The sequence below is a fragment of the Salvelinus fontinalis genome, unplaced genomic scaffold, assembly GCF_029448725.1.
Source record: "Salvelinus fontinalis isolate EN_2023a unplaced genomic scaffold, ASM2944872v1 scaffold_0144, whole genome shotgun sequence".
Taxonomy (NCBI): Eukaryota; Metazoa; Chordata; class Actinopteri; order Salmoniformes; family Salmonidae; genus Salvelinus; species Salvelinus fontinalis.
In genome coordinates, this window is record NW_026600353.1 from 291,209 (window position 1) to 303,016 (window position 11,808).

Genomic DNA, 11,808 nt, shown 5'->3' on the forward strand with positions numbered 1-11,808 from the left:
TTTGATTCAAGTGGGTCGCCAGCGCGATAAGTGTAACACAACACTTTTTTGTTAATTACTCCTATCGACATCACGTTGAAATCAAATTAACACTATTCAAAGGCCAGACAGAATATGAGAATAATTTTTTATTTCACTGGTTAGAAGAGAATTTGCTGAAGACAAGTCACCTACATTTTTGAAACATGGGATGGAGATTCTGGAAGGCTGCTGAAACGGGGAAGGAAAACCAAATCAGTTGCTTTTTGTTATTTAACTTGTTTAATTCTACATAGGATCAGTATAGAAAGTGGTCCCATAGTCACTGTGCAGCAGCCCCTTCATTAGACTTCCCCAAAAAGAGATGAAACACCTTCGTTAAACACATGATGCTTTGTGTCGCTGTAATCTTACTTCAGGAAACAACTTGCTGCATTTTGTCTTGTTCTCTGAAGAACAGGTCAAGTCAATCAAATGTATTTATAAAGCCCTTCTTACATCAGCTGATGTCACAAAGTGCTGTACAGAAACCCAGCCTAAAACCCCAAACAGCAAGCAATGCAGGCGTAGAAGCATGGTGGCTAGGAAAAACTCCGTAGAAAGGCCAGAACCTAGGAAGAAACCTAGAGAGGAACCAGGCTATGAGGGATGGCCAGCCCTCTTCTGGCTGTGCCGGGTGGAGATTATAACAGAACATGGCCAAGATGTTCAACTGTTCATAGATAACCAGCAGGGTCAAAGTGAAGAAAAAGGAATGCCAAAGTTCATAACAGCTATTTATAAAGGATCTTTGTATTTCATTTTATTCAAAGTAAAATAAAGTGGTATGTATTCACATATGGATTCAATTTGAATTAAATAGAATTAAAAACATGAACTCTTACTATAACAATGATAAAATATTCTACATGATTTAATTGACAATGAGCCCATGAAATAAGATACAAATAAGCTAAGTTCATACAACATAAATCACAGCTGTATGGTTTCTCTCCAGAGTGAACACGTCTGTGCTTAGTCAGGTTTGTTGACTGAGTAAAGTTCATACAACATAGATCACAGCTTTAGGGTTTCTCTACAGAGTGAACACGTCTGTGCTTAGTCAGGTTTGTTGACTGAGTGAAGCTCTTCCCACACTGGTCACAGCTGTATGGTTTCTCTCCGGTGTGTACTCTAATGTGTATTTTCAAATCACCTGGATGAGCATATCTCTTCCCACATTGATCACAGCTGTAAGGCTTCTCACCTGTGTGTCTGCGCATGTGTACTTTCAGGGTGCTTCGTCGAGAAAAACTCATTCCACAGACATAGCAGGGGAAAGGTTTCTCTCCTGTGTGTGTACGCATGTGTTCATTCAGGGCCGTGGCATCTTTGCAGCTCTTCCCACATTGAGCACAGCTGTAAGGTTTCTCTCCAGTTTGTAGACGCTTGTGAATAGTCAGGGCTCCCAAACGAGCAAAGCTCTCCCCACACTGATCACAGCTGTAAGGTTTCTCTCCAGTGTGTACACGCTTGTGTTTAGTCAGGGAATCCGAACAAGCAAAGATCTTCCCACACAGACCACACCCGTAAGGGTTCTCTTCTGTGTGTGAACGCTCGTGCTCTTTCAACTTTGCTGGTGTATAGAAGCTCTTCCCACAGTCTGAGCAGAGGTAGGGCTTCTCTCCTGTGTGTGTTAGCTTGTGTGCAGCCAAGCAGTTAGGCCGAGTGAAGCCCTTTCCACATTTATCACAGCTATGAGGCTTCTCTCCAGTGTGTGTTCGCTTGTGTTCGGTCAGGTAATCAGTTCGAGCAAAACTCTTCCCACATTGATCACAGCGATAAGGTTTCTCTCCGGTGTGTGTTCGCTTGTGTATAATCCGTTGTCCTGATGTACAGAAACTCTTCCCACATTGATCACAGCCATATGGTTTCTCTCCTGTGTGTATTCTCTGGTGTCTCTTAAGGTCTCCTAAACGTGGGAAACTTTTCTCACATACATCACAGCTATAAGGTCGCTGGATCCCTTTCAACCCTGGAGACTTCCCAGATGATAAGACCCTCCCACTGAGCGAGCGACCGTTAGGGTTGTCCCCTGTGAAACAAAGACACGAAGTTAAGGTTCCTCATATGTACCAAAGTATTTCACAATGAACTAGTGTTGAAGTATCTTCCCCATCCAACACAGATGAGCTGCTCTACAACACTGAATAGTTACGTTTAGCAAATATGGCTCAATTAATAAATATTAACCAATCAATGAACTGTTACAGAAGCAGATTGTAGACTAATACACACCATTCTTCTTACCTGCATCTTCATCAGACTGGCTGGGCCTCACGGGTACCACAGTAGATGCTTCCTGTATCTTTCCTGTGTGGGTTCCCTCTCCACCTGCCTGACTTCTCCCGCCGCCGGCCTCGTTTTTCTCTCTGACTGTGTGGGTTTTCTGATGACTCGCCAGGTTTCCTGACCGAGTGAAGTTCTTCCCACACTGGTCACAGCTGTATGGTTTCTCGCTGGTGTGAACGCGTCTGTGTTTGGTCAGGTCCGTTGACCGAGTGAAGCTCTTCCCACATTGATCACAGCTGTAAGGCCTCTCTCCTGTGTGTCTGCGCATGTGTACTTTCAGGTTGCTTTGTCGAGAAAAACGAATTCCACAAACATCGCAGCTAAAAGGTTTCTCTCCTGTGTGTGTACGCATGTGTTCATTCAGGGCTGTGGCATCTTTGCAGCTCCTCCCACATTGATCACAGCTGTAAGGTTTCTCTCCAGTGTGTAGACGCTTGTGAATAATCAGGGCTCCTGAACTAGAAAAGCTTTTCCCACACTGATCACAGCTGTAAGGTTTCTCTCCAGTGTGTAGACGCTTGTGAATAGTCAGGGCTCCTGAACTAGAAAAGATTTTCCCACAATGATCACAACTGTAAGGTTTCTCTCCTGTGTGTACTGTTTGGTGTCTTCGTAGGTTTCCTGATTGAGTGAAACTCTTCTCACATACATCACAGCTGTAAGGTCGCTGGATCCCTTTCAACCCTGGAGACTTCCCAGATGATAAGACCCTCCCACTGAGCGAGCGACCGTTAGGGTTGTCCCCTGTGAAACAAAGACACGAAGTTAAGGTTCCTCATATGCACCAAAGTATTTCACAATGAACTAGTGTTGAAGTATCTTCCCGATCCAACACAGATGAGCTGCTATACAACACTGAATAGTTACGTTCAGGAAATATGGCTCAATAAATAAATATTTACCAATCAATGAACTGTTGCAGAAGCAGATTGTAGCCAAAAAAAATGTTGCTTCTTGACCCACCAATACAGATGTATCGAGTCACAACCAACCAATAACGGTTGAGCAGTGAAAATATATACACACACACATTGCCATGGAACTGAAAGAACATGTTGCAGTTTAAGACCATTTGCTAAAATTCTACCCATTGTGACATGGCTAATGCTGTATTCTTTTGCTCAAACTTTAGAACCCTATCAAACGGCCTGATTGTCTGGGAGATTTTTCTCTTTCAAAGTTCTTCATAGATTACAGCCTATTATTCAAAAGTATATATATATGTCTCCATTCTTTTTTTCTACATATTTTATTTGGTTTCAGTCATTTACACTGACAGCGCTCTTACATCCCAGAATTCTATTTATAAAATGTATTTTTATTTTTTAATCGTTGCTATTTTTTATCCTGTGACCCACACGGGCCCCTACCGCGACCCCATTCTTCTTACCCGTTTCTTCATCATCAGACTGGCTGACACTCATGGGTCCCACACTAGATTCTTCCTGTATCTTTCTGATGTCATCTTTCAGTCGGAGTAACCAAGACATTCCCTGCTCCTCCGATTTGACCGAATCTGCATTTACCCACATTTCCTCCATGATTTTACGTCGCAACGAGCAATGGTTCTTTCCTGTAACTTGGGAGCCATCTATTCCACAGCGTTCACACAGGTATCGCAAATGATCCTCCGTTAGAGGGTGTAAACTCTGTTTGATTTCTTCCAACAATGTTTCTTTCTCTCCACTCATGTTGTCCTGCTGGTGGGAACACTGACAATACAGTCAATGGCAAGACAGCAGTATGTCCATACACTTTAGTTGACCTTTAGAAGAAGACAGCAGGAAGTCCATACACTTTAGATGACCTTTAGAAGAAGACAGCAGGAAGTCCATACACTTTAGATGACCTGTAGTAGTAGAAGAAGACAGCAGGAAGTCCATACACTTTAGATGACCTGTAGTAGAAGAAGACAGTAGGAAGTCCATACACTTTAGATGACCTGTAGAAGAAGAAGACAGCAGGAAGTCCATACACCTGTAATAGAAGAATGATACATCACAACACAATAAGGCTGGGTATGAGGTTCTCATCTATCAACAGGTATATATGTAGTATACCCAGGAATGTGTTGGTTTGTCTTTTAGAAGAGAGCAAATGGTAGGTGCTGCCACAGCGATTGTCCCAGTTTCATTGATTTCAATACAATATTGATGTGAGTGATTAATTTGTGCGCACTATAGTTAACATTAGAAAAAGCTAATACATTTCAGTCTGGAGTGACCGCTTGGTAAATGTTGGTGCGTGAGTTTTATTTATTTATTTCACCTTTATTTAACCAGGTAGGCAAGTTGAGAGCAAGTTCTCATTTACAATTGCGACCTGGCAAGATAACCAAAGCAGTTCGACACATACAACAACACAGAGTTACACATGGAGTAAAACAAACATACAGTCAATAATACAGTAGAAAAAAATAAGTCTATATACAATGTGAGCAAATGAGGTGAGATAAGGGAGGTAAAAGGCAAAAAAAGGCCATGGTGGCGAAGTAAATACAATATAGCAAGTAAAACACTGGAATGGTAGATTTGCAGTGGAAGAATGTGCAAAGTAGAGATAGAAATAATGGGGTGCAAAGGAGCAAAATAAATAAATAAATACAGTAGGGAAAGAGGTAGTTGTTTGGGCTAAATTATAGATGGGCTATGTACAGGTGCAGTGATCTGTGAGCTGCTCTGACAGCTGGTGCTTAAAGCTAGTGAGGGAGATAAGTGTTTCCAGTTTCACAGAGAGTGAGAGTAGTTCAGGGAGTAGTTAAGATACTTGTATTTTGTTAAATTGTGTCGTAACTAAAATACAAGTAATCTGAGCACAAGAGTGACACGTGTTTGTAGGGAGTCATTTTTAATGTCTTGGTCTTCAACATATCACAAGTCATTTCAGCATATTGACGATGAATTTGGACATTTAAAACCGGTGTTTTGACACTTTGCTATAATTACAGGAAGCAGCAACAGTATGAATATCAACTTATTGTTTTCAACAGGATTCTACTTAATCAGGTAAAAAAAAAACTGCGACGATTTATTGACTTTGATGATATTAGTGAAATCGTGAAAATGTTCATCTTGAGACACCTTCTCCAGAAGAAGAAAATAAAAAAATGTTGTAAAGGAGGACGAACACAAGTAGAAGTAGAAGCTGTTAAGGAGCCTTTTGGACCTAGACTTGGCGCTCCGGTACCGCGCGGCAGCAGAGAAAAGTCTATGATTTAGGTGGCTGGAGTCTTTAATTTAAGACCTTCCTCTGATACAGCCTGGTACAGAGGTCCTGGATGTGCTGTGCCATACGCACTAACCTCTGTAGTGCATTGCGGTCGGATGCAGGTCTCTGACCTCATGCACATTTGTGGCCTGCTGGAGGTCATTTTGCAGGGCTCTGGCAGTGCACCTCCTTGCACAAAGGCGGAGGTAGCGGTCCTGGTCATTGGGTTCTCAGTCACCTCCCTAGCCACATGGAAACTGGAGATATTTCTTTCATCACTGGTTAGAGGACAACCTGCAGAAGACAGGCAGGATGCATTTCAATGTGTTGCATTATGATTCAAGTGGGTCCACATCACGATAAGTGTAACGCTACACGTTTTTGTTCATCACTTCTATCAATATCACCTTGAAATCAAACTAGCACTACTCAAAAGCCACACGGAATCTGAGAATAACTTTTACATCACTGGTTAGAAGAGAATTAGTTGAAGACAGTCATCTAAATTCTAGAATGTCAGATGGAGATTCTGGAAGGCTGCCCGAAATGGGGTGAGGAAACAAATAAATTGCTTTGGTATTTAACTTGTTTAATTTGACATGAGATATCAAAACCGACAAGGGTTGGGAAAGTACAGTGCCTTCGGAAAGTATTCAGACCTATTGACTTTTTCCACATTTTATTACGTTACAGCCTTATTCTAAAATGGATTAAATAAAATAAAAAAATCAGCAATCTACACCCCATAATAACAAAGCAAAAACAGGTTTTTAGACATTTTTGCAAACAGAAATATCTTATTTACATAACTCTTCAGACCTTCTGCTATGAGACTCAGAATTGAGCTCAGATGCATCGTGTTTCCATTGATCATCCTTGAGATGTTTTTACAACCTGATTGGAGTCCACCTGTGGTAAATTCAATTGATTGGACATGATTTGGAAAGGCGCACACCTGTCTATATAAGGTCCCACAGTTGGCAATGCATTTCAGAGCAAGAACCAAGCCATGAGGTCGAAGGAATTGCCTTTCTGCAGAGAAGAATGGGAGAAACTCCCCAAATACAGGTGTGCTAAGCTTGTAGCATCACACCCAAGCCTGGATGCTTTAATCGCTGCGAAAGCTGCTTCAACAAAAGTACTGAGTACTTATGTAAATGTGATATTTCCGCTTAAAAAAGAAAATTAGCAAAAGTCTAAAAACCAGGCTTTGCTTTGTCTATTGGGGCATTGTGTGGAAATTATATAAGGAAAAAAACAATGTAATCCATTTTTAGAATAAGGCTGTAACATAACAAAATGTGGAAAAAGTCAAGAGGTCTGAATACTATCAGAAGGCACTGTATTTGAGTGATAGTTTATAATATAAAATAATCTAATATGTACAAATAAATCAACATTTTCAATTTAGGATGATAGTATTATGTTACCCACTTTACAGAAAAAATCTACACTGCTCAAAAAAATAAAGGGAACACTTAAACAACACAATGTAACTCCAAGTCAATCACACTTCTGTGAAATCAAACTGTCCACTTAGGAAGCAACACTGACAATACATTTCACATGCTGTTGTGCAAATGGAATAGACAAAAGGTGGAAATTATAGGCAATTAGCAATGCACATTTGTGGCCTGCTGGGGGTCATTTTGCAGGGCTCTGGCAGTGCTCCTCCTTGCACAAAGGCGGAGGTAGCGGTCCTGCTGCTGGGTTGTTGCCCTCCTACGGCCTCCTCCACGTCTCCTGATGTACTGGCCTGTCTCCTGGTAGCGCCTCCATGCTCTGGACACTACGCTGACAGACACAGCAAACCTTTTTGCCACAGCTCGCATTGATGTGCCATCCTGGATGAACTGCACTACCTGAGCCACTTGTGTGGGTTGTAGACTCCGTCTCATGCTACCACTAGAGTGAGAGCACCGCCAGCATTCAAAAGTGACCAAAACATCAGCCAGGAAGCATAGGAACTGAGAAGTGGTCTGTGGTCGCCACCTGCAGAATCACTCCTTTTTTGGGGGTGTCTTGCTAATTGCCTATAATTTCCACCTTTTGTCTATTCCATTTGCACAACAGCATGTGAAATTTATTGTCAATCAGTGTTGCTTCCTAAGTGGACAGTTTGATTTCACAGAAGTGTGATTGACTTGGAGTTACATTGTGTTGTTTAAGTGTTCCCTTTATTTGTTTGAGCAGTGTATAAGCACTTTATGGTCATAAGCGCTGGTGGCAGAAACAATATTTACAAAATGTGTTGAACAAGCCGGAAGAAAATACTACAAATGGTTAGTAGCCCATAAACGGAAGCCATCCCCTCCAGTGCCAACATTATAATTTTTTTTAGATAGCAAATTGTATGTTTAGGTTTTCACTGTTCCTGCGTATTGGTTATGGAGTGACATTAAAACTGTGTTATGACATTTGGCTATTTATCAAAATGTCTCGTGAACAGGAAGCAATGCCAGCATCATTTTCAACTTAAGTTTTATAAATATAAATGCAACTTTCAACATTCATTGCCAATGGTAACGTGCTTTTTATCAGGTAAAAACTGCAGAATTATTTTTAGCCAAATTAGGGAATTCTGAGATCTCGACTAATGACGTCATTTCAACATGGACGCAACCAAATCAACTACAAAACTCTGGTATTTTGGCAGGAATTCATAACGTCGTTTAAAGGCATTGACTGGAAAATAAAACCGTATGGTTGATTTGAGCTATTCATCTTTTAAAAGGGAACAGTATCAGGCTAACATGCACCGACGACTAGTTAGGCGGGAACATAACTTCGGGGTGATAGTTGCACTGCCGTGTTTGTTTGCACTTCACAAAACTCTAATTAGTAACATTGTCGTCATAAATAGCTAGACTGCAAACATTAGTCGCCCTTAAGTGCACAGAAACTGGCCAACTCACCAGATTCCTTGTAGAAAATCCCAGATAGCTTGCTAAAGTATTTTTCCACGTGGAAAATGAGGTAGCTAGCTAGCTATATCCAGTTAAGGCTAATGGTCCATTACGACGTCCAAACAAAGCTGTCCTGTGGCTGATGTATTTCGGAGGATATCTTGCGTAAAGGCTAGTACCTGCACGACTCTTTCAGCATCCATATTTAGCAGGGTAGCAACTTCCGCCTTGACTGCCGTTGTTGCGTTCAGTCACACAGGCCAAAGCAATCGAGTATCGATTTAGAATTACAGGCAGGGGAAAATCCACTATCTATTCTACACTTATACAGTGCCTTCAGAAAGTATTCACACCCCTTGACTTATTTAGTTGTCTTACAGACGGAATTAAAAATGGATTAAATATATGTTTGTCTCACCCATCTACACACAATAACCCATCATGACAAAGTGAAAACATGTTTTTAGCAATTTTAGCTAATTTATTGAAAATTAAATACGGAAATGTCAAATTTACATAAGTATTCAAACCCCAGAGTCAATGCTTTGTAGAAGCACCTTTGGTGGTGGTTACAGCTTTGAGTCACCTTGGGTATGTCTGTATCAGCTTTGAGTCGTCTTGGGTATATTTGGATCAGCTTTGAGTCATCTTGGGTATGTCTGGATCAGCTTTGAGTCGTCTTGGGTATGTCTGGATCAGCTTTGAGTCGTCTTGTGTATGTCTGTATCAGCTTTGAGTCGTCTTGGGTATGTCTGGATCAGCTTTGCACATCTGGATTTGGGGATTTTCTCCCTTTCTTCCTTGCATATCTTCTCAAGCTCTGTTAAGTTAGATGGGGCACAGCGTGAACAGCAATCTTCAAGTCTTTCCACTGATTTTCAATGGTATTCAAGTCTGGGCTTTGGCTGGGCTACTCAAGGACTTTTACATTCTTGTTCTGAAGCCATTCCAGCATTGTTTTCGCTGTATGCTTGGGTCATTGTCCTGTTGGAGCGTAAATCTCCGCCCCAGCCTAAGGTCGTTTGCACTCTGAAGTAAGTTCTCATCAAGGATTTGCCTGTATTTGGCTCCATTCATTGTCCCTCTATCCTTACCAGTTTTCCAGTCCCTGCTACTGAAAAGCATCCCCATAGCATGATGCTGCCACCACCATGCATCAAGGAATGGATGGTGTTAGATGGGTGATGAGCTATGCCTGGTTTTCTCCAGACATAGCGCTTTGCATTCAGGCTGAAGAGTTACATTTTTGTCTCATCAGACCACAGAATATTTTGAATTATGCTCTGAGTCTTTCAAGTGCCTTTTTGCAAACTCCAGGCCTGCTGTCATGTGACTTTTTCATTTTTCACAGGAGTGAAGCCACTCCTGAAGATGGAAGCCAATCTGGCCATTCTCCCATAAAGCCCAGATTGGTTGAGGTGCTGTAGAGACTGTTGTCCTTTTGTCAGGTTCTCCCATCCCAGCAAAGGAATTCTGTAGTTCTGTCAGAGTGGTCATTGGGTTCTCAGTCACCTCCCTAGCCACATGGAAACTGGAGATATTTCTTTCATCACTGGTTAGAGGACAACCTGCAGAAGACAGGCAGGATGCATTTCAATGTGTTGCATTATGATTCAAGTGGGTCCACATCACGATAAGTGTAACGCTACACGTTTTTGTTCATCACTTCTATCAATATCACCTTGAAATCAAACTAGCACTACTCAAAAGCCACACGGAATCTGAGAATAACTTTTACATCACTGGTTAGAAGAGAATTAGTTGAAGACAGTCATCTAAATTCTAGAATGTCAGATGGAGATTCTGGAAGGCTGCCCGAAATGGGGTGAGGAAACAAATAAATTGCTTTGGTATTTAACTTGTTTAATTTGACATGAGATATCAAAACCGACAAGGGTTGGGAAAGTACAGTGCCTTCGGAAAGTATTCAGACCTATTGACTTTTTCCACATTTTATTACGTTACAGCCTTATTCTAAAATGGATTAAATAAAATAAAAAAATCAGCAATCTACACCCCATAATAACAAAGCAAAAACAGGTTTTTAGACATTTTTGCAAACAGAAATATCTTATTTACATAACTCTTCAGACCTTCTGCTATGAGACTCAGAATTGAGCTCAGATGCATCGTGTTTCCATTGATCATCCTTGAGATGTTTTTACAACCTGATTGGAGTCCACCTGTGGTAAATTCAATTGATTGGACATGATTTGGAAAGGCGCACACCTGTCTATATAAGGTCCCACAGTTGGCAATGCATTTCAGAGCAAAAACCAAGCCATGAGGTCGAAGGAATTGCCTTTCTGCAGAGAAGAATGGGAGAAACTCCCCAAATACAGGTGTGCTAAGCTTGTAGCATCACACCCAAGCCTGGATGCTTTAATCGCTGCGAAAGCTGCTTCAACAAAAGTACTGAGTACTTATGTAAATGTGATATTTCCGCTTAAAAAAGAAAATTAGCAAAAGTCTAAAAACCAGGCTTTGCTTTGTCTATTGGGGCATTGTGTGGAAATTATATAAGGAAAAAAACAATGTAATCCATTTTTAGAATAAGGCTGTAACATAACAAAATGTGGAAAAAGTCAAGAGGTCTGAATACTATCAGAAGGCACTGTATTTGAGTGATAGTTTATAATATAAAATAATCTAATATGTACAAATAAATCAACATTTTCAATTTAGGATGATAGTATTATGTTACCCACTTTACAGAAAAAATCTACACTGCTCAAAAAAATAAAGGGAACACTTAAAAAACACAATGTAACTCCAAGTCAATCACACTTCTGTGAAATCAAACTGTCCACTTAGGAAGCAACACTGATTGACAATACATTTCACATGCTGTTGTGCAAATGAAATAGACAAAAGGTGGAAATTATAGGCAATTAGCAAGACACCCCCAATAAAGGAGTGCTTCTGCAGGTGGTGACCACAGACCACTTCTCAGTTCCTATGCTTCCTTGCTGATGTTTTGGTCACTTTTGAATGCTGGCGGTGCTTTCACTCTAGTGGTAGCATGAGACGGAGTCTACAATCCACACAAGTGGCTCAGGTAGTGCAGCTCATCCAGGATGGCACATCAATGCGAGCTGTGGCAAGAAGGTTTGCTGTGTCTGTCAGCATAGTGTCCAGAGCATGGAGGCGCTACCAGGAGACAGGCCAGTACATCAGGAGACGAGGAGGAGGCCGTAGGAGGGCAACAACCCAGCAGCAGGACCGCTACCTCCGCCTTTGTGCAAGGAGGAGCACTGCCAGAGCCCTGCAAAATGACCCCCAGCAGGCCACAAATGTGCATTGCTAATTGCCTATAATTTCCACCTTTTGTCTATTCCATTTGCACAACAGCATGTGAAATGTATTGTCAGTGTTGCTTCCTAAG

The 11,808-nt window shown here is 41.3% G+C and overlaps 1 protein-coding gene across 1 annotated transcript; it reads right to left on the reverse strand.

Annotated features, from left to right (window-relative positions):
• Nucleotides 1-809: 809 nt before the first annotated feature.
• On the reverse strand, nucleotides 810-11,159 carry LOC129843484 (zinc finger protein 665-like). Its single transcript, XM_055912221.1, has 4 exons — nucleotides 8,433-11,159; nucleotides 3,701-4,287; nucleotides 2,257-3,054; nucleotides 810-2,053 (listed from the first exon to the last, which is right to left on the reverse strand). Exons 2-4 carry the CDS (start codon nucleotides 3,999-4,001, stop codon nucleotides 1,044-1,046), a joined length of 2,109 nt encoding a protein of 702 aa, XP_055768196.1. The 5' UTR covers nucleotides 4,002-4,287; nucleotides 8,433-11,159; the 3' UTR covers nucleotides 810-1,043.
• Between the last annotated feature and the right edge of the window lie 649 nt (nucleotides 11,160-11,808).